This window comes from Mauremys reevesii, linkage group 1 (genome assembly GCF_016161935.1).
Source record: "Mauremys reevesii isolate NIE-2019 linkage group 1, ASM1616193v1, whole genome shotgun sequence".
Lineage (NCBI taxonomy): Eukaryota > Metazoa > Chordata > Testudines > Geoemydidae > Mauremys > Mauremys reevesii.
In genome coordinates, this window is record NC_052623.1 from 53,041,165 (window position 1) to 53,064,841 (window position 23,677).

The window sequence follows — 23,677 nt, forward strand, 5'->3', positions numbered from 1 at the left end:
AGAATTGTGGGATGGATGCTTTTGATGCTCCCAATCCCCAAAGTAGTAAGACATTGAGTGGAAGCCAGTGGTGACCCACCCATCCTAAGAAGTGAAAATCAGAATGTGAGGCAACTGGAAACATGCTCCTGCCACCTGAACACTACAGGATTCCTTTGCCTAACACCAGGCTCTTGATGTTTCTCATCAAGCCTCTTTCCTCTGCTGCTTAGGAGCCTGATCCATTGAGGTGTTGATAACTTTCAATACCCACTGAATTCAGTGAGAGTTGATGACCCTCAACACTTCACAGATAAAATCTAAGACAACATGTTTTTTAACTTTGTAGCCCAATCTATAGATTATGTATTAATTCTATTGTTTACTTAAGAATTCCCAATTATCACTTTGAGGGTTGACAGGTTCTTGTCCAAGATCAGGCCCAGTATCATTAAAATTACTATATAGTTGGGAACCCCAACATGCACAACTGCAACACTCACAGTATCAGAATTCTTCTATGTTTCCAAATAGTTTATTAATACATTTAGCAAAGTCACAAACACTCTAACTCTCAGATAGAGAGACTACGGAATGTACATCTGAGCACCCATATACTCACACCATCTCTTGCAGGATGACCTGAAATGTTAGCCATTATCTTCCTCATCACCATCACCTTCCTCCTCACCACCAGTGGCCATCATTCTGGTCCCTTCCAAGGGCTACTGCTCTCTCTCTCCTATTGCCCAAAGACTGGCATGCAACTTCTATAATACATTACGCTGATGCCACTATATCTAATGCATAGTCAGTAGGGGGTTTTCCCCTTTTCCTTATGTGTATTTCCTCATCCTACTAATGTTGAGGTGTCCCCTCTTTCTTTAGGTTAGTATAGTGATACATGTAACTACAATTTCAACTCATGATCATATCTGCCATCGCTTGCTTAAGCAGATTTGGGGTTATTACTTCCATATTCCTTGTGGTAGCACTTACTGGAACATTCTACCTCCTACCACTGAGCAAGCTATTCTTAGTTCCTAAAATCTAAAGGTAACCGTTGATCTATGCCAAGAGTTACAGCCTACTTAACCACACTTATGCAAGCTTATGCTTCAGTTAATGTCTTACAAGATATAGGATACGGTAGGCTTCTTCCATTAGAGCTGAATATAATGAAAGCAGCTAAATATAATTAAGGCAATGCAGTGAATATAGTAAAGGCAAGCCTATACACTACAACTTTAAGCTCCATCTGAATTGGATTCAAGTAAACGCAAAGTAAAATTATTTGATTCATTTAATAAAAATTGTTAAGGTTGAGAATTTCAAATCACAAGTCAGGAAATTCAAAATTGTGTTCCACAGCAGCTGTAACTCTGCCACATTGTATGTATACTGTATATGGAGGCATACATTTAATACCATACACTTGCACAAGAAGTAGTTACAGATACTATGGACACAGTAACTTTCAACTTACTTACTTCTACATTAACTGATTGTTGCACTGAATAAATAACATTTACATTCATTTTGTTTTACAAAGTTATGCTTACCAGCCAAAGAACTCCCATTTTCTAATCCATTCTTTTTCTGTTTCCTCTAAAAACAAATAAAATAAGCAATAATAAAGGAGAGAAGAAGAAAAAGGAAATATATATGATGGTCTGGAGGTTGGGTAATCGGTGTACAGAACAAAGTCCATATTACATTACATAAGTTTTTAAACTGTATTTACAAGGCTTTTGTCCTTTTCACCACACTATCCTGTACTATCTCCTAAAAACTGCCATCATAAAACAACAGCCCTAGTAATAGGTTGTCCTTTCATTGAGAAGTGACAAAAAAAAGGTTAAGAAATATAAAAATTATTTCAGAAATATGAGTCAGTCCAACTATTGACTAAACTACTCTGGTATAAATAGTATATAAATATGTAATAATGAAATATGAAACTATGCTTATATTCAGAGCTTTAGAATATCTACTTACAGCTCTGCATTGTCCTACTTTGTCAATAATGGGATATTTCCTAACATGTGAAATTATACTGTACCCTCAACCAGTAGAGAACGCCTGCATATTCAGATATGTATATGTATATAGTGGGACAAATATTCTAAGAGGGCCAAACCCAGCCTCTGTTTTGCATGCATATTATTGAATCACACATATGTGAAGGCACATGTGACATAGTCTATCACTTGTGCATGCAAGTGATGGGTTTTGCATATGTAAATTCTATCAACTGTAAGTGCCAGTGAAATACTCGATGTATGGATATAGATATCCATGCATGCAGAGGCTATTTTCTGAAAGTTTGGAAACGGTATATAAAAGTCGTCTTCACCCAAACTCCTGTTTAAATGAGAGGGGTTCTAAGTATGCACGGAGATCTGACACATCCCTAGGCAATTTGCTCCTCTAAGGAAATTTCAATTTGTGCACTACTTTCCCCAACCCATCCAGCTAGTCTATCCCATTTTAAAATTATTTAAAATAACACTGGCATTAAACTTTTTAAAAATGTACTGTGTTCCCTGTCCATTCTCTTTTCCCTTCCCTACTTTTTCCTTTCCATTGCCTATCTATCTTGGTATAACTTTTCTTTTTTCTTCTGTTTTCCCCTTAAACTTATTTTTAGAGTATAATTTTTCTGATTTCCTTTGTCTCCCTTAATTCATTCCTCCACCATTCAGACACACCTTATACATTATCCCATCAATCGAATTCTCCCTTATATACCTTCCAAGCACTTACATTTTATTAAAGCTAATGTTAATAAAATTATATAATACATAGGTTGAGAAAAGAGTGTCTGTACATCTGGATATAGTGCTTAGATTATCCACAAATACAAAGTTTGTTTTTAAAGTCATAAGATACATATTATATATATATACATACACACATAAGATACATGCCCTCATCAGACATATAAGCTAGATCTAGGTTCACTTGGTTCTGCCTCCTTGAGGTCCCTTCCAGCCTACATTTCTATGATTCTAAGCTCATTCACCTCCTCCCCTCAACACACTTAGGGTGATTTCTTCTTATCTATCCCCACAAGGTTTGGAGAAAGGCTCCTTTTTTTCTCTTCACCAACAGAGGGGAGTGGCACTGAGCTGGGTCTCAGAATAGAGTGCATTGACAGAGTGTAAAACAGTTACCGTTTCTGACCAGACAAAGTAAGCTAAGTCCCAGTCAGCCTCTCAGCACATACTCAGAGCATTTTTGCTAGAATTGATGGGTAAGGAACTGCAGATACCAGAGGGCTGAGTCTGCTTAGAGGGTGGTAGAAGAACAGGAGGAGGAAAAGGAAGGTGGAGGACAGTATCTGCAGGGTAAAAAGAAGGACCCTGAGCAATGGGGAGAGGTTTTATTTTTGTTGACTGGTTCATATATTTTTCTGCTCTGTCCACCTAAACCCTCAATCCTGCTATAAGGTTAGAGCTCTCCCTTGCACAGGGCTTGCAGGACAGGATCTATATAATGTCTCTTCCTTCACTGTTTGAGTTCACTTACATAAAACATGGATCTATCAGCAAGAAATACTCTTTCTCCAAATGAACTGAATACAGAAGCACAATGATGGGGGGGGTGTAACAGGAGGGGCATAGATGCTAACACAAATTCACAGTCTCCCCTGGTCTCTCCAAGAGAAGGGGAGGTCCCAGCTGGTCCTGTGGGAGGGGAGGGCAGGGACATGGGGTGGCAGCTTCTCCTGTGGCTCTGGCTCCCAGCACCCCCTTGACCCAGCTCCCTGCTTCCCAGAACCCCAGGATGCCATCTCCTCACACCGTCTCTTCCACTCATGGTCGGTCTCTGGAAGGAGAGATGATGGCTCAGTGAGGACGTGGCAGGTGACCTGGGCCCACTACTTCGGAAAATTCTGGTTGCACCCTAGAGTAAATGGTGCCTCTTTATTCCTAAAATACAGGAAAGCCTTGCAGAGAACTAAAGCCCATACCTCCACAGATGTCTTCCATAGTAAATGGATCTTCTTTGATGTTTTCCAATCAAGAGGAACTATGTAATCATCTGGCAATAAAGACTCTGAAAAAGAACAAGACATTTTCATGGCATTATATTTTGTCAGGTTTCATGCATATCTGAAGGAGATACTGCCAGCTCAAACAAAGCCCAGAATTTAGGTTTTATACAAATACGTTTCTACAGAACCTAAGGCCCATTAAGAAAAATTCTATATTTTTGTTTAGTGCCAATGTAAAAAATTTTTTAAACCAAAGATTTTCCTGCAGTATTTACACACCCAAAATTGTTGCTTTGTCCAAGTGCATGGGAACTGGAAAGTGAAATTTACTAGGAAAATCACTAAAAACAAAAGTGAAACTTCATTCTCTAAATTGAGTAAAATGCAAAAAGTAAACAAACATCTTAAATGAAAAGTAAATTTAGTTTTTAAAATTTTACCAGTTTTAACAATTTATAAGAGGATATTTTAACATAGTATATGGAAATTGTTCTATAAATATGTCATATTTTAACCTGATAGAGTTCCTCAATAATTAAAGTTGAAAAGAAATGCTTTGTAGAATAACAGTGTAAAATGTTTATGGAATATATGTTCTATGAGTTAACTGTAAATAAGTGACAAATAAATTTGTTAACTAAAAAGCTATTTACCTTCCCATAGAACAACTAACAACATTTATAGTACCTTTCATTTAGGAATATTCCTAAATGCTTTATGAAACCATTCACCCACAAATTCATTGCAGTTGCCTTAACATACGCAGCAGTACATAACAGTTTAGGACAGGCAATGGGGAAAAATATGTATGACTGAAATTGCAGCAGACATTTCAAAAGAAATAATATTGATACTCAAATCAGAATATGGCTAGGAAAGTGGAATTAACACCTATAATTCTGAGAAAAATGCTATGGGTTCTTTAATGATCACAAGTGGCCAGTTGCTCTCCTGAGCAACATAACTTATGCCGACTTAAGCACCGGTGTGGACAGCACTATGTTGGCAGAAGAGCTTTTCTCCCCAACATAGCTACCGCCACTCGTGGGGTTGGGGCACTGGAATAGGGGGGCCTAGAGGCCATGGTTCTCCTACTTCTTTTGCCATAGGCCCCACCCCTACCCCTCCTCTTCTACCTGAGGCCCCAGCCAGACCCTCCAGCAGCTGAGGGGCGGAGAGCAGCCTCCATCCCGTGTCCCCACCCCCACTAAGTCCCCCACCCAGGTCAGATGGAGGGTGCATGGTTCTTACCATGGCTGGGCTGTGACTCGAAGTCCCCATCCCCTGGCCAGAGTCAGGTCAGGGTAAAAACTGCACGGGCAGCTGTGGGGAGCTGCAGACCCTCCTGGCCTGGATGGGGGGCCTGCAAGACACGGACACGGCCGGGACCTTCTCTTGGCCCCCCCGCACCAGGTAGGTGGAGGACCTGCGGCTCCTGGCCTGCTCCAACTTCTGGCTTGTCCAGGGATGGGGCCTTGGGCAGAAGGGGCAGGGCCACCCCCCCACACACTTTTCGGAAGGTTCCGCTGCCCCCTGTCGTGGGGACTGGAGTAATTAAGCCGACAGGAGAGCTCTCTCCCATCGGGTTAGAACAGCTACACAGAGAACTTATAGCAGCGTAGCTGCACTGGTGCAATTGTTAATGTTTTCATTAAGGAGAGACTACAATTAGAGAATTAGAAGGTTCACAAGTTCCTTGCTGAACAGGAGCCTAAGTGACATCAATTCTGTGAAGATTTGTAGAGCCCTGCAAATCTGTGGATATCTGCTTTATGTCCACAGACCATTTTTTCTGATCGTGGATTCGATGAGAATATATATTTTGAATCTGCGCAGGGCTCTAAAGATTTATGCACACTCAAATATATACAAGTGAATAGTCCCATTGTAAAATTAATCATGTGCCTAAGTCTGAAGAATTATGGCTTAAGCAGTTCATTCTTTTTTGATCTTTCTGAAAGGGTTTACACTACATGACTTAGTATACATTTAATGACACTAGAATGTGAAAATTCAAGCTCTGTTCATTTACCGTCTAACCATGACATCTGAAGGTGTGGACTGCATGATTAAAAGAATATGTTCAGTACTAGAAAATATACTTTATGTTTTTTTATTTCAATTTCAAATTAAATTTGATTGGGGTAAAATTTTCATATTGCTGAAGTGATTTAAGAGAGTATGTCTGTTTGAAAGTCAGTGGGATTAAGACTCCAAAATGCCTATGGCACATTTGAAAATGTAATGTAAGTACTTTTGAAAATTTTACCCTATAACTTTACATTATTAGTAAAGGGATACTACTGTATTACAAAGGTGAAACAAACATTTACCAGCAAAGAAATACAAATCCAAATAGCACGTGTTTTCATGCAGTTTCCTAAATGACAGGTTAAAAATTCACTCAGTATGATGCATTTGTGCAGCTGAAATTGCAACACAGCTACAAGGACATCATTCCTTGGATTTAAAGTTAGTAAATACCAGCATTACTCAAGATCATGCAATGAGGGTAAACTGCTAACAAAAGAAAACAATGATCATTGCATAATAGATAATCTACAGAGCTGAAAAGCAAAATCTTGGTGCAAAGTACCATTTGCAAGACACTAAGTGAATGCCATCAAAAGTATCTATATTGGCAAGCAGTGATCAGCTACAGTATATTATCACATTTGTATAATTGCTAGTTGCAATAAGAAACAGACATATCATTAGGCACTGTTAAAAATAAATAATAATAAATATTACCCAGTGGAAATCCAGGAGAACCAAAAAGGTCTACAAGTTGAAATGCAAATTCCAATGATAAGGGAAGACCCAAAAAATTGGATTTAGTATTTAAAGTATCTTGATTAGCTTCAATTTGTGAGGACTGTGATGGCTTACTTTCATCTGCTTTGTGCATATCTTCACCACTGCTTTCAAATACATTAGGGTATGTAGGACTGTCAGATGTTACTTTAACAGAACACAAAATATCTGGTTGACTATTTGTAAGCTCTGAAGAGAACTGTTCTCTCTCACCCTCTTTTTTATCAAGTATTTTTTCTTGTTTAAAAGTTGTAATTTGTTCCTTACTTGTTGAAGAAACTGTACAAAAACTAGAGGGAAACTTCTGAGCTGAAGAAAAAACAGCTTTCTTTGAAAGACACAGAGATTGTCCCCACTGACTACTATGTAAGAGAGATCCCACACCATGGTTAAGTGAAGAATCTGTCACATCATTATTAGAAGGTGTTAGATATTCTTGAAATTCAAGGTTTTGTTCACTCTTCTTTCCATTGTCCTTATTTGAAATTCTCTCTTTTTCTGTTTTCAAAACATTTTCTGATAGGTTATCATCCATCAAAAGAACATCCTTCTGTCCCTCCTTTGTACTAACAGCAATCTGCCTTGGTAGATGAAAGTTTGGTGCCAAGTTGAAAATCCTTTTGCATCTTCCTTTTTTCTTCGATGGAACTGGTGTACCTACATTGCTTGGAACATTGGCTTCAGCTAAGCAGTTTGTGACAGTGACTCCTGACTCTATAAATGAAATATTATGTACTTTGTCAATCAGCGATGACTGTAGACCACCATGTGTTACACTGCCACCCTCTTCAGTTAATGTTTGCAGACTGGTTTCTTTTTCTAATTCTTCATTAGATTCATGAGTTTGTTCTACTGTGCTGTCAGGATAGGTCTGTTTAGGCCGCCTCCCTCTTTTTGGTCTTTGCTCACATATGAATTTATGGGCACCCTCAGGCCAAGAACAAGAACCCAACCTATCAGAGACAAGCTGGAATTGTATATCAGTTAAATCAATTGAAAAAAAAGCCCAAGGATTTCTCTCATTCCTTTTTGATGTCTGTCTGTCTTTCGTGGTTTTATCAGGCAAGACAACACAAATTTCAGATGTTTTCAAATCATGCTGGAGAGACAGGGTTTCTTTTTTTCCATTACTTACATTTAACAATTTACTTTTTAGGTCAGGTTCACTTGCAATTTGATCTAATGTAAGTTCATCTTGATTGTTTAACATCATAGAACTATTTTCTTTACTGTTATATTCTGTGTCTAGAACAAAACTGTGATCATTTGTATCTAAGGAATTGCTCTCATTTACCATAAGGTTTTTATTTTGGTTATGATCAACCTCCTGATCATCAAGTGTGTGTTTAAATTCAGTTAAGTTTTTATTAGGAGCAGATGTCAAATTTATTAGAAATGGACCATCATCTTCTGTAAACAAGTCACTTTTCACTGGACTAGCTAATGTTGCTGAAGTCTCAGACACAGCAATAGGTAAACTTTCTGTTTGATGCTTTGTAGATTTGGGGCTTTCATTACAATCACCATTGGAACGATCTTCACAACCTTCGTCTCCTGGATCTCCATTAAATGTAAATACTGATTTTCTGTTTTCTTCTTCTGAATCTTCCTCTTCACTGTCTGATGTTTCCTGGTCATCAGGAATTAGATGACAAGGGGCTCCATCTGATTTTTTCTCTGTGATTTTAACATGATCATGCTTCATTTTTCTGTTTCTTTTTCTCTTTTTCCTCTGTTTAGCTTTGCTCAGTCTGTGCCCAGGTTTCTTCTTAATGTCTGTTACCCTAAATGTAGAATAAAAAACTAAATATGAAAGAAAATCCATAGCAGTAATAACCTACTCATAATATGCAGCTTTAGGAAAAAATATTTATTTAGCTACTTGGGTAATCAAGTTTTGATCCCTTCACAACTGAATTTTTTGTTTTTTTAAATCCTGATACTTCATTTAAAAAGTACCATTTCTGTATTTCAAAAACATGATGTAAATGTATCTTACCATTCACAAAGCATCTTTAACTGTTTAACATACACACACTGAATTTTAGTTTGAATCTCATTTCAAGAACTTCCAACTTAAAACAAAGCAGTAGGTAAAGCAGCATTTTCAGGCATCTTTCAAAATTATGAATGATTGATCCCCACTAGTTGTTCAGCATCTAGGGTTTGCCCATGTTCTGTAATTTTGTGAAGTTCCACCTTGTGCAATATTCAGAATGGCGGAAAATGGGTGGAGAGTAACATGATCTGTTTTCCTTCTGTTAGAATATCCCACTGATATCAGAGTGTTCTTCTATTGGACAAAATAGATTAGATGGACTCAATAATTCAGAAGATACTAACTACAAAAAATCCTGATTGACATACAAGTTTAATAATTATTACCATTCCCTCAGACCTACCGCTCAAGGTACCATGTTTAGCATGTGTACACATACAGTTTATCAGGGGAGTATAGTACCTCTACTTATTTAATTTGGAACAAAGTGGTACCTCATGACTGTCAGAAGGGAAGGCATATTTCGGCTTTCCCGAAGCCTGCTGTGGATTTTAAGAGTCTGTTCTGATAATGTTCAATAGTTTAAGCTTAAGTAGAACTGTATGTGTAACAAATTGCAGAATAATTATGTTTATTGCTGCACATGCGTAAGAAATTGCAGAGTAATCATGTTTGTGAGAACAAGAAGAGCTAAACTAATTAAAAAGCTAGAAAAGATTAGTTTGAACTAATACTAAACCCAAAGTGATGGGGAAGGAGTGTTAACATGGAAATGAGAATAATATATATGTTTGTGTAACAAAGGGAGGTTAAAGCTGTAGAGTCTGGTGCTGGAGGTGACTGTGATGAGATTGTTCTAATGAGCTTCCTACTTATAAGTAACTGATCACTACTTGCTGAGTGTTTTGCCTTAATAAATATTTGTTAGACCCATCTGTTGAGCAAGTGAACCTCAATCCAATGACCTAAGTCTACTAGAGACAAATTAATTTAGTAGTAGGCAATTGTGTAAGATTACTTATGAATCTCAGGTCTATAAATATGAATTGTTGGGCTACACTTCTCATCAAGATTAACAGGCAGCAGTACAAATAAAAATGGCAACTAAACTTTTTGGCATCACACTTCCCAATTACAGGTTTCTAACCAAACTAAGCCCCAAATAAAGAAAATAAAGATAACTAGGGAAACCTATTACAGGAATTTAATATAGTCTATAGATATACTTTTATTTATAGAGCAAAACAATGAAGGGAAGGTAATTCCAAATAAACAAATCTAAGAGGTTGATGACCTATAAAGGTAAAATAGATTTATTTTTGTACCTTCATCTACACCAGAACAGACTGATACAATTTGAGAAGTGATTCTATAGAAATGAAAAATAAGGGAAAAGTTGACACCACCAGTAGAGTACCACATCCATACCTTACATGGGAGATCACAGAGATTTGTTTCCTCCCAGTAATACCCGGTAAACGAGTGCAAGGATGACTGTCATCTTACAAATGTCATTTTCCATTTCTTTACTGGAAAAAGTATTGTTATTTATATTGTACAGTAACTGGAATTCTTCAAGATGTTTGGTCCCTATGTGGATTCCACTTGAGATGTGCACGTATTCCATGTGTCTGAGACCAAAAGATTTTTGTTAGCAGTATCATAGAATATCAAGGTTTGAAGGGACCTCAGGAGGTCATCTAGTCCAACCCCCTTCTCCACTGATCCATGCCTGCACCCTTCTCCTCCTTGTGTTCTGAACTGAGTGCATCAGTGGCACTGTACACTGACAACTTCTCCAGTTCTTTCTCTATAGTGAATTACCAGAAGGATCCACAGGAGGAGGGTGGGTAGTGGAATATACATAGGGACTACACATCTCAAATAACTCCAGTAACTGCACAATAGAAGTAACCGTACTTTCTTGGAGTGATGGTCCCTATGTGCATTCCACTTGAGGTGGCTTACATGCAGTATTCATTGAGAAGGGGAGGGGGGTGAGGAACCTTCCTCTACCACAGATTGGAAGACTGCTCTGCCAAAGGCTGCATCTGCTGTAGAGGCTTGTACTAGCGTGTAATGTCTCACAAAGGTGTGCACAGGGTCCCACCTTGCTGCTTTACAGATTTCCACAAGAGGGACACTCCAAAGCAAAACTACTGACATAGCCTGGGTTCTGCTCAAGTGGGCCCTCACACTTGTGGGGGAGAGGTCACAGTTAGTTCATCGCAAAGCAAGATTCAGCCTGAAATCCCTTTGCAAAGTTTCTGTGAGGAGACTGCCTCCCAACTTGTGCATTTGGCAAAGGGGACAAACAGTTTGGGGCAGAGGTTCTCAAACTGGGGGTCGGGACCCCTCAGAGTTCATGAGATTTTTACATGGGGGATCACAAGCTGTCACCCTCCATCCCAAACCGTGCTTTGCCTCCAGCATTTATAATGGTGTTAAATATATAAACAAGTGTTTTTAATTTACAAGGGGGGGTTGTACTCAGAGGTTTGCTATGTGAAAGGAGTCACCAGTACAAAATTTTGGGAGCCACTGGTTTAGGGGATTTCCTGAAGGGTTTTGTCCTTTTGTAGGTGTAATGTCAAGACTCAACAAACATCCAGAGAGTGTAGCTGCTTTTGAAGTCTGGTGGCATGTGGCTTCACACACAAGACAGGTGAGTGGATGACCTTGTTCAGATGGAATTCTGAGATTACTCTGGGGAGGAATTTAGGCTATAACCTCAAGGAAACCTTGTCCTTCTGGAAGACCATATAAGGCAGGTACACCATAATGACCCATTGCTCACCTACTTTTCTTGCTGAGGTAATTGCAACCAGAAAGGTAACCTTCATAGCTAGATAAGCAAAGGAAATGGAGCTAATGGTTCAAATGGAACATTCATTAATGCTATTAGGGCTAAACTGAGATCCCATACTGGGGTAGTTTTCAATACCAGAAGAAAGTTTCTGACAAGTCCCTTCAGAAACTGTTCTGTAGAAGGATGGGCAAAGACCAAATGTCAGTCCACTGGAGAGTGAAAGGCACAAGTTACTCTCAAGAACACTTGCAAGGAGATGATGGATAATCTCCATGTTTTTAGAGAGGAGAGGAAGTAGTCCAGAATAGTAGGAATCTCAGCATCCTCTGATGGTCTATGATGATTCTGGCACAGGGTAGAAAATCTTTTTCATTTAGCTGTATAGCATTTTCTCATGGAGTCTTTTCGGCTGTAGCTAAGAATGGATTGTACTATCTCTGAGCATGATCATTCTATGTTTGCCATCCATCATAATAACCTGTTAAAGGGAGAGATGCTGAGTTGGGGTGGAGGATCTTGCCTTTGTCCTAGGTCAAAAGGTCTGGGAAGAGCTGAATACAGAAAAACAGGTGTGAGGCCACCTGGAGAAGGCTGGTGAACTAAAACTATCTCGACCACTGAGGAAAAACTAAGATCACCAATGCTTTGTCCTGTATGATTTTATTCAAGATTCAACGTAAGAGAGGGATGAGTGGGAATGCATACATCAGTGTTTCTGGCCATTGTACTAGAAACATATCCCCTCTGGAGTTGAGGCCCGAGCCACTCTGGAGCAATATGCCAGCTTTTCTTGTTTTCTTGGGATGCAAAGAGATCCCACAATGGGAATCCCCACTGTTGGAATACACTCTTTGGACTGGGGTATAGAATCTCTGTATGTGTTGATGTGGTAGGGGGACGCAAAAGTCCCATCAAAAAGATTTCTTGGTGGGAGGCTGGGGCTAGAAGGATAATGAAGAAGGAACATTCTGTTTACTATACTGCATTCTTTGGTGTTTTCTACAAGGTTTGAAAGCTCTTTGATGGTAATGACTGAGGAGATGGTTATTGCATGTAAGATTATGCCTTAGGATATATATCCTCCTTGGTGCTGGAGTGCAGGTACCCAGAATACAAAGAGTTGCTCTTGAGTCTTTGAGGATATGTAACAATTCCTCTGTTTTCTCACTGAATACATTATTTCCCATGAAAGGCAGATCCTCTGTAGTGGACTGAACTTATTTTGAAAATCTGGAGGACTGGTATCACAAAGCTCATCTCATAACTATGAGATGTTTCCATCGAGCAGGGAGGCTGTACCTGCTGCGTCCACCGAAGCCAGGAAGGGCCAGTCTAGCTAGCAATTTACCTTCATCAGTGATTGCTTGGAACTGAAATCGATCCTTTTGAGGTAGTTTGTTAGTGAATTCAGAGAGCTTACTGTAATTAATAAAATCGTACTTACTTAGACATCATAGAATATCAGAGTTGGAAGGGACCTCAGGAGGTCATCTAGTCCAACCCCCTGCTCAAAGCAAGACCAATCCCCAACTAAATCATACCAGCCAGGGCTTTGTCAAGCCTGACCTTAAAAACCTCTAAGGAAAGAGATTCCACCACCTCCCTAGGTTATCCATTCCAGTGCTTAACCATTCTCCTAGTGAAAAAGTTTTCCCTAATATCCAACCTAAACTTCCCGCACTGCAACTTGAGACCATTACTCCTTGTTCTGTCATCTGCTACCACTGAAAACAGTCTAGATCCATCGTCTTTGGAACCCCCTTTCAGGTAGTTGAAAGCAGCTATCAAATCCCTCCTCATTCTTCTCTTCTGCAGACTAAACAATCACAGCTCCCAGAGCCTCTCCTCATAAGTCATGTGCTCCAGCCCCCTAATCATTTTTGTTGCCCTCCGCTGGACTCTACAAGTTTTCCACATCCTTCTTGTAGTGTGGGGCCTAAAACTGGACACAGTACTCCAGATGAGGCCTCACCAATGTTGAATAGAGGGGAATGATCTCGTCTCTTGATCTGCTGGCAATGCCCCTACTTATAGAGGTCAAAATGCCATTAGCTGTCTTGGCAACAAGGGCACACTGTTGACTTATATCCAGCTTCTTGTCCACCGTAACCCCTAGGTCCTTTTCTGCAGAACTGCTGCCAAGCCATTCAGTCCCTAGTCTGTAGCAGTGCATGGGATTCTTCCATCCTAAGTGCAGGACTCTGCACTTGTCCTTGTTGAACCTCATCAGATTTCTTTTGGCCCAATCCTCTAATTTGTCTAGGTCCCTCTGTATCCTATCCCTACCCTCCAGCATATCAACCACTCCTCCCAGTTTAGTGTAATCAATGCTTGGTAGTTTACTATGTAGAACTACAAACTTGTTGATGTGAAATTCATTCTTCCAAAGAGGGCTACACATTTGGTCTTCTTGTTTGTGTGTGTAGATCCAGCTTGGCTGTTGCTTGTTCCTTCTGGTGACTGCCTGCACCACTAAAGAGTTTGGAGCACAGTGTGAAAGTAACTTTTCTGCACCCTTTAACGATACAAAGTATTTCTTCTCCATTCATTTGGGAGTGGGAGTGTAAGTGGCTGGAATATGTCAGCTATTTTGGCCAGTTCTAAAATAGCCTCATTAACAGGCAGTGCCACTATACTGGGACTAGCGCTCTGGAGGATATCCAGTATCTTATGAGGGGTGTCATATACTTCCTCCAGTGGGATCTGGTGTGTGTCTGCAATTCTCTTCAGGAGGCCCTGGAATTGCTTGTAGTTATCAGGTGGTGATGGCGAGGCTGCTATGACTGCTTCATCCGGTGAGGATGTTGATAATTCTTCAGCAACAAGTGGTTCCACCTGTTCAGGTTGCTCCTCTTTCTCAGTGTCCCTGAGCAGGTTAAGGCTCTTCCCCAGATGGGGGAAGCCTGTCTCGACTCCCCTTGAAACCTTGCCTATTTGGTATGCCTCATATGTGGATTCCAGAGACCCCAATAAGGCCAGTGTGAGGGATCATAGGTAAGGATATGATTTAATCATGGAATTCCATGACTCCAACAAACCTCCATGATTTCTTTGGCTTCAGCCAGTGGTGGGGACTGGAGCTGTCAGTGTCCCCCCCACCATGGAACTCAGGCTTTAGTCCTTTAGTCTCCCCCTGTAGTCTCTCTCCCTCCACCAAAAAAAAGTAGTTTTAGTAAAAGTCATCAACAGGTCCCGGGTTTCTGTGGATTTTTGTTTATTGCCTGTGACTTGTCCATGACTTTTACTAAAAATAACCATGATAAAATCTTAACCTTAATCATAGGGGTAACAGGGTGGTCCCCATGGAGGAAGACACCATTGGTTCCAAGTTGGGTATTCCTTCCTGTGAGATTTGGAAGGTACCCTGGAGATCCTGGAGCCTCTCTTCGGGCTCACTTCCCACTTTGATAAGGGTGGTGAAGCTCTCCCACTCATTCCAGACTTATTGGAGGAGAATGAGGTCTCTGTGACAATAGGAGATGCTGTCAGTACCCATGGTCTCATTATGATTCAGCTGGTTGACAATACTGGAAAGTGGCAAACTGTTGGTGTAGGAACCTGCTTGGTTAGGACTGGATCTGAAAATATGGGTGATTCTGGGTCTGCACAGATCATAAGGTCCTCCAGTATAGCGTATCTAGTGGCAGCCCCAGCTGCTGGACAGTGGATCAGGCTCCTGTACCTTGGCGGTGCCAGCTTCAGATGGACAGCAGTTTTTGGTACCGACAATTCCTTTTCTCTGCACATCAGTATCATCGGTGTAGGAGGCGTCCACTGTCTTCTTTCCCTCATCAGTACTGAGGATGTTTCCAGCCCTGCGGCTGTCAACAGTTTTGGGGCACTCTTGGTTCTCAGTGCTGAGGAATCAATACTGTGGTCCTTGTGAGCTCCATACCACACCCATATGTGCAAAGTGACACCTGACTTAAAGGGTGTCTGAGAGGAAGTCCTCTTTTGGATGAGGTCTTGGAGGGAGATGTCTCACTTTTCTTATGAGAGTGTTTGCTTTTACCCTCCTGTTGTCTCTGTTTGGAAGAGTCTTTAACTCCACTTTGAACAGTCTCAGAGCCAGAGACCACTATGCTCAAGGGGGAGCTTCTCAGTGCCTCTCTCTGATGTACAGGAGTGTCTGATGGTCCAGAACTGGATGAGGTCTCACAGAATGATCCATCAGGAATCTTCTAAGCCTGAACTCACAGGGTTGATTAGTTTGGTGAGGAGAGGACCAACACTGTACTTAGAGAGGACACTGTACTGAGAGAGGATATGAGCTTTCCCAAGGCAATAGAGGCATGTATCAGTGTTGTCACTGACTGGGAAAGCCTGGGGACAAGCCCCTGAGATTCAAGATCTGTGTGACTTGGGCATCCTAGGCATCTGCATAGGCGGGTATCAGGGTGAGGGTGCCCCTTGTACTCCTGAACTACTGAAATGACACTATCTAAACTGGTAAAACTATTAACAGTATCTAATTTATTTATTTTTAAACAGGAATGCTAGCTAAAGCTACGGACACTAGAGAAGTCCATCTCAGACCATAGGTGGTAGAAAGGAACTGGAGAGGCCATTGGTCTAGACCACCCTTTATGCCCTCACTTCAGAGTATAAGGAGCAGAAGGGCACTGGTGTGGACCAACTGACACTGCTAGCAAAAATCTTCTGGTCTCAGATGCATGGAGCGCATGCACACCTTGAATGGAATACACATTGGGACCATCAATCAAAGAAGAGGCACCTTGACTCTCAGTGGACATGGTAGGTAGGTCTCAGCTAAAGATAGGTCTCAGTCTTCTAGGTAGGTCTCAGACAAATTCATCAAGCTATAGTGGATTTGAAAGTGTTGATTCCCTTTTATATTACAGTTTTTAAAAAAGGCATCAATTAACCTGGTATCTAAGCTGTGAACATACTTGAGACCCTCCATTAGCAGAAACATGCCGAATTCTTTCCAGATGATCACAGAAGACTCCTCAATTAAAGAAGCACCAAAAAGTGCTCTTTGTTGGATATAGAATGGGACAAAAAAGTGCATTTTTAATTCAAAATAAACCTTGAGATAAACAGAAAAAGGAAGTAGAAAATGGTCCTAAACACAAAAGACTTTCCTTATATAAAACAAAAACTAGAATACAAGACAATTTGCCAGGTTGTCACTCCGTGGTCACCAATGTATGTGCACACACTAGAAAAAGTGTTACAGCAGCCCACAACAACAGGGCAGCTGTACCTGTGCTCAGTTACTAGAATAACACTAGTAAAAATGCCTGAGGCTGTTCTACATTAGCACGTATCTGATTACTACCATCACTGCAGTCTTACCAATGCTGGCAATTGTATTAAAATGAATGCTATTTTTTGTAATGTACAACAGGCCTAAAAGAACACTTAATGCTCAAGAACATGAGTGGCCAAAGACAACAGTTTAATTAAGCACATTAAGGCTCCAAGGATGAACAACTGTTCAAAAAGGGAACTCTCGCTAAAAGTAACCAGTCACTTTTGACTCACCTTTGATAACCTAATGGTGCACAGGTGTCTCTGAAGATGCACACTCTCACAGATCAATCCATGAGTATTTGAGGGGACAGATAAGCAGTTAAGAATTCAAAACAGAATGAGGGAACCATATTGACAAATCAGAGCCCAAGTGTCCACGACAAGAACTACTAAGATATGTTGGGGTCTTCTGCCTGATGTTCCATTTTTCTGAATTATTTTGGAGCATGAATGATATGCCATAAAATTCTGGAACCACGGCAATAGTGGAAAAAAGTGACGATGAAAATCGCCATGTTATCTGACAACAGCTGCAGAAGTGGACAGCTCAGTATTACTCAAAGCAGCAAAAAAGGTCTTGGGAGTTCTCATTGGCGTCTGAGATCAAACATGCTTGGGTGCACATTAGCTTCCCCTGAACTGACAGCCAGCTGAGGAATTCTACTAAGAGATTAGTCTTCCTTAATAGACGGCAGGCTCTTAAGGCAAGGGGATGCCTCCACTTAGGTAAAAGGAAACTGACTCTCCTCCTCCAACCCATCCTTTCCTATTTCTTGAAGTACATTGTTACAGAAGTATCCTCAAAGTTCAGGATATGGCTCTACTTTTCCAAAGGGTCAAAAAGCTTTCCTGGTAATAATAAACCTGAACACATTAAACGGAGACACAATTTTTTGAGAGAGATCACCTATGCCACCCCATTTACATAGCTGAGCATTTATATTATGCACAATGTTGTAGTAGCTGAGGCTATAGCTACACTACAGAGCTTACAGTGGTGCAGCTGTACCAATGCAGCTGCACCACTGTAGCGCTGCTAGTGCAGATACTCTATGCTAACGGGAGAGAGCTCTCCCCTCAACTGAATTACTCCAGCCCCTGGGAGCAGCAGTAGCTGTAACAGCGGGAGAACTCTCCCACTGACATAGCGCTGTCCACACTGGCACTTAGGTTGGTGTAACTTATGTTGCTCAAGGAAGTGGCTTATTCATACCCTTAAGTGACATAACTCATACCAACATAAGCTGTAGTGTGTACATAGCCTGAGTGTCTGCATTCAACTACTCCCTATTAAAAATATGGCATCTTTTAGATCTAACTATGAATGAAATTTACAATAAATTAAAGACATAGGGTGTTGAAATGAATTTTAAAGATGAGTGGGCCATATTTAACACTTTGACAACACTCTGATATAAAAATTATTCACCTTGCTTTAGCAGTTGGGTAGAAAGTTTGATATATATATCTATAGAGAGAGAGAGGAAAAAAAATTTCTAGGGTAAGTATGTAGGAAAAACAGAATAAATCCCTTTTACCCTGATACAGAGCTGATTAATTCTTCCTCTTCAGATATCCAAAATTCTCATAAGCAAACTACAGAAATGTGGCCTGGATAAACTACTATAAAGTGAGTGCAGAACTGGTTGAAAGACCATACTCAAAGAGTTGTTATCAGTGGTTCACTATCACTGTTCACTGTCAAATAGGAAGGGCGTATCTACCAGAGTCCAACAAGGGTCAGCCTGGGTCTGGTACTATTCAATATTTTCATGAATGACTTAGATAATAGAGTGGAAAGAATGCTTATAAAATTTGTGGATTACGCCGAGTTGGGAAGGGTTGCAATCACTTTGGAGACAGTACTAGAATTGAAAATGACTTTGATAAATTAGAGAATTGGTCTGAAATCAACAAGATGTAATTCAAGTGAAAAGTTTACAGAGGAAGGGAAGTGAAGGCAGCTATAAAAACAACAGATATCAAATGGAAGAAAAGGAAATTAGATAGTAATGAATATAAATCAGAAGTTAGGAACTGTATAAAATTGATAAGAGAAGCAAAGGGACACTAGGAGAAATTTATGGTTAGTAGAGTTCAGGACAATAAGGAGGTTTTTTTAATCTATTCAGAATAAAAAGAATCCTGACAATGATATTGGTCTATTACTAGATGGAAATGGTAATATTATCAATAATAATTTAAAAAAGGCAGAAGTGTTCAATAAATATTTCTGTTCTCTATTTGAAAGGGGAAAAAGATATAGTCTAATCATTTTGTGACGATAACTCTTTCCATTCCTCTAGTATCTCTGGATGATGATAAACAGAAGCTATTAATGTTGGACATTTTAAAATGAGGTCCACATAACTTCCATCCAAGAGTTTTAAAAGTACTGGCTAAGGATCTTACTAGATCATGAGTCTGATTTTCAATAAGCCCTGAAGCACTGGGGAACTTCCAGGAGACTGGAAGAAGGCTAGTGTTGTCAGAATTTTTAAAAACGGTATACAGGATGACCTGAATAATTATAGGCTTATCATCTGACATTGATCCCAGGCAAGATAATGGAGTGGCTGATATGGGACTTGATTAATAATTACATTACCCTCCTTTCATTATTTAATTCAAATCAGCATTGGTTTACAGAAAATAGAAACTGTCAAACTAAACTATTTTTTAAATGAGATTAAAAGTTTGGTTGAAAAAGATAGTATTGACATAATATATTTAGACTTCTATAAGACGTTTAACTTGGTACCGCAGGACATTTTGATGAAAACACTAAAACAATATAGAATTAACATGGCACACATTAAATGGTTTAAAAACTGGCTAACTGATAAGTTTCAAAATATAACTGTTAATGGGGAATCGTCATCAAGTGACTGTGTTTCTAGTGTTTCACAGTGATCAGTTCTTGGCCCTATGCTATTTAATATTTTTATCAATGACCTGGGAAAAACAAAAAATCATCACAGATAAAGTTTGTAGAAGACACAAAAATTGGAGGAATGGTAAATAATGAAGAGCACAGGTCACTGATTCACTGTGATCTGGATCCTTTGGTAAACTGGGCACAAGCAAACAATTTGTGTTTTAATATGGCTAAATGTATATGTAACACATACACTTGCTGGGTGTGGTGTTCTGTCCCAACTAGTGGCACCAAGACCACTTAAGACAGAGAGAGAGATGACTGAGTCTGCTCTACAGCCTTAGCTAGCCGGCAGTTGGCTTTTGGCTCATGCAGTAAGCTTCAGAGGTCCCAGGTTCAATACCGCCCGCTGCTGACCAGGGTCTGTTGGTGTTATATACATCTAGAAACAAAGCATGTAGGCCATATTTACAGGATGGGGGACTCTATCCCGGGAAGCAGGATACTGTGTCTAGTTCTGGTGCCCACAATTCAAGAAAGATGTTGATAAATTGTAGAGGGTGGAAGAGTCACAGGAATCATTAAAGAGTTAGAAAACATGCCTTATAGTGATAAGCTAACTAGATTGAACTCTTTGAGTCTAAAGGGAAGGTTAAGGGGTGACTTGATTATAATCTATCTACATGGGAACAAATGTTTAATAATTTGCTCTTCAACCTAACAGAGAAAGGTATAACATGAACCAATTGGCGGAAGTTGAAGCTAGACAAATTCAGACTGGAAATAAGGTGTAATTTTTTTTTAAACAGTGAGAGTAATTAATCACTGGAACAATTTACCAATGGTCATGGCGACTTCTCCATCACTGACAGTCTTAAAATCAAGATTGGATGTTTTTCTAAAATATATGCTCTAGGACTTATTTTGGGGAAGTTTTATGGCCTGTGTTATACAGCAGAGCAGACTAGATAATTACAATGGTCCCTTCAGCTCCTTAGAATCTGTGAATCTATAAACATACTTCACTTTGGAAGGAAAAATCAAATGCACAACTTCAAAACAGGTAAACAACAGACTGCATGGTAATACTGCTGAAAAGGATCTGGGGGTTATAATGGACCACAAATCAAATGTAAGTCATAAATGTGATGCAGTTGAGAATAAAGCTAATATCATTCAGGAGGGTATTAACAGCAGTTTAGTATGTAAGACACAGGAGGTAATTATCCTACTCTACTCAGCACTGGTGAGGCCTCAGCTGGAATACTGTGTCCAGGAAAAATGTGGATAAATGGAAGTGAGTCCAGAGGAGAGCAACAAAAATGATAAATGGTTTAGAAAACATGACCTATGAGGAAAGGTTAAAAAAAACTGGGCATGTTTAGTCTTGCGAAAGTAAGACTGAAGGGAGACCTAATAACAGTCTTCAAATATGTCAAGGGCTGTTATAGAGGATGGTTATCAAATGCTCTCCATATTCACTGAAGGTATGACAAGAAGAAATGGGCCTAATCTAAAGCAAGGGAGATTAAGTAAAATAGTAGGAACAACTTTCTAATTATAAGGATAGTTAAGTACTGGAATAGGCTTCCAAGGGAGGTTGTGGAATCCCCAACATTGGACATTTTTAAGAACAGGTTGGACAAACATCTGTCAGAGATGGCTGGTTTACTTGGTCCTGCCACAGCACAGGGGGTTGGACTAGATGACTTCTCAAGATCCCTTCCAGCCATACATTTCTATATGGAAGATTTACAGGGATGCTAGAAGACTTCTCTAGAACTGATGCAAACTTCTTCCTTAAAGGTCTCTTGCAATGAGACAAAGACAGAGATGTCCCAACTTCACAAAAGGAGCTGCCTTGTGTATCTGCAGTAACAGTTCTTTTGTAATAGCAAGGAACCAAAGTATTACGCTATTACAGTACAAACGTGCTTGAACAACTAGAGAGATCTGACAGACATATTACCAATGTTGTTAGCAGGAATAGGCATAATTGAAATCCAGAGGCAAAGGTATAGAGTCATCATTTACTTCTCTTATGGTTGCTGGGTTAGCCCTATCCCTTGTTACCATTCTCCTCTCCCAGATGTGACTTTGCAGCCTGCTGAGGCCCAAGTGAAGGGAACATTACAAGTACTGATTAAAGCAGGTTCTCTGTACCTTCCCCATGGGCTTAAAAAAAATCAGACAAAAATTGGAGTACTCAATCACCTCGTCCTGATATACTGGGCCACTTCTCTCAATCCATTCCACATGAGAGCCCAGCTCTCTTGTGGCCTACAATGGAGGGTGGTTTCCTAAAGTATTGTAGAGGTTTACAAAAGTGCAAGGAAAAACTCACAAGATGAACACAGTTAGTCTTCCTCCCTTCCCCAATTATCATTTTGAAATAGGTAGCAGAAAAACATCCTGACAGGATTCAACTTGCAGGACAAGAAGAGCAGAAGTACATGGGGAAAGGTTATGACCTTTGAGGGAAGGTTAAAAAAACTGTGCATGATTAGCCTTGAGAAAAGAAGGCTGAGGGGGGACCGGCTAACAGTCTTCAAATATGTTAAGGGATGTTATAAAAAGGACTGTGATCAATTGTTCTCCATGTCCACAGAAGGTAGGACAAGAAGTAATAGGCTTAATCTGCAGCAAGGGAGATTTAGGTAAGATAGTAGAAAAAACTTTCTTACTATAAAGATCATGGGCGGACAGTGACATGGCCAGTGGGGGAGGCTAAACCTCACCCCCTCCCCTTGTACCCGGGGCCACGCCCCTCACCCTCCCCTTCTGCCCTCCCTTCCCCACAGAAGTCCAGAGCACCCTCACTGTGGCCCTCACCCCAGTGCTGGGTGGATGGGGGTTGAGGCGCCAGCCCCGGTGCACTGGGTGGCGTGGCCGCAGCACCCCCAGCCCTGGTGCACTGGGCGGCCAGTCCCAGAGCACTAAGTGGCACGGTCCGAGCACTGGGTGGGCAGCATGACCTCAGCGCCAACCGCCCTGAGTCCCTGCAAGAGACCGGCCAGTCAGCCCCAGCCATCCTGGGCCAGGGCAGAGTGCTGGGGGGAACTGCAGGAGGGGGACCTGGCCCTGGGGGCGGGACCACGCTAGGGTGTTTGGGGAGGAATAGCCTCCCCCAGTCTATGATACTCACCGCCCATGATAGGGGTAGTTAAACTACTGGAATAGGCTTCCAAAAGAGGTTATGGAATCCCCATCATTGGATGATCTATGTTTACTTGGTCCTGCCTCAGAGCAGGGGGCTAGACTTGATGACTTCTTGAGATCCCTTCCAGCCCTACATTTCTATGATTCTATATCCATTAACTGTATTTTCACAGTTGGAGCAACTACTGGCACCAGAGACTGTGGAAACAGGAATCTGAAGGATCCAGTGGAACCAACAGCTATTATTTCATTGAAATTGCTGCCTGTCAAACTCAGTACGAAGTGCAACCCATCAATCTGGACTGATGGATTTAGCAAAGATGAAGCTATATCATTCCACGTTCATAAGACCACGTGAATGACTTTTGGTTTGGAAGAAGAGAAGTATTAGTAGGACGAGACACATTCAGCCAGTTTAGCAAAAAACTCTGGGTGAAAAAAAAAACAAGCATTGGTGCTACACTCTAGATCAAACATCTGACCTCATTCTTGACCTCTCCTTTGCCCAGACAGATGCACTTCATGCAACAGATTCTATCCTAAGTCAGGTTGATAAGGCATGTATTTGTCAATGTTTCATTGTGCTAGCAACACTAGGAATGATATTTCTGCCTGGTGTGTATTCTATACCATATATTAAGATTTTAGAATTTAATAAAAATAAAAGAAAATGAGTAGAAACATTTGCTTCTTTCATTCTCTTTTTGACCACTCCTAAATCCATGATGGAGAGTTTTCCGTATGATAAAACCACACACATAA

The 23,677-nt window shown here is 40.5% G+C and overlaps 1 protein-coding gene across 6 annotated transcripts in view; it reads right to left on the minus strand.

Moving 5' to 3' along the window:
* The window catches only part of LOC120396072, a 110,666-nt gene that overhangs the window by 7,846 nt on the left and 79,143 nt on the right, over positions 1-23,677 (minus strand). For 4 of the 6 annotated variants that reach the window (XR_005592960.1, XM_039520968.1, XM_039520965.1 and 1 more), the window contains 3 exons: positions 6,731-8,577; positions 3,956-4,041; positions 1,542-1,587 (listed from right to left, as the gene is read on the minus strand). Coding sequence is in view for 4 of the 6 variants with exons in the window: in XM_039520968.1 (XP_039376902.1) it covers positions 1,542-1,587; positions 3,956-4,041; positions 6,731-8,577 (1,979 nt within the window). In the remaining 2 variants the exon portion in view is untranslated. The remainder of the gene's footprint in view (positions 1-1,541; positions 1,588-3,955; positions 4,042-6,730; positions 8,578-23,677) is intronic. The other 2 variants (XM_039520969.1, XR_005592961.1) reach the window with 2 other exon arrangements.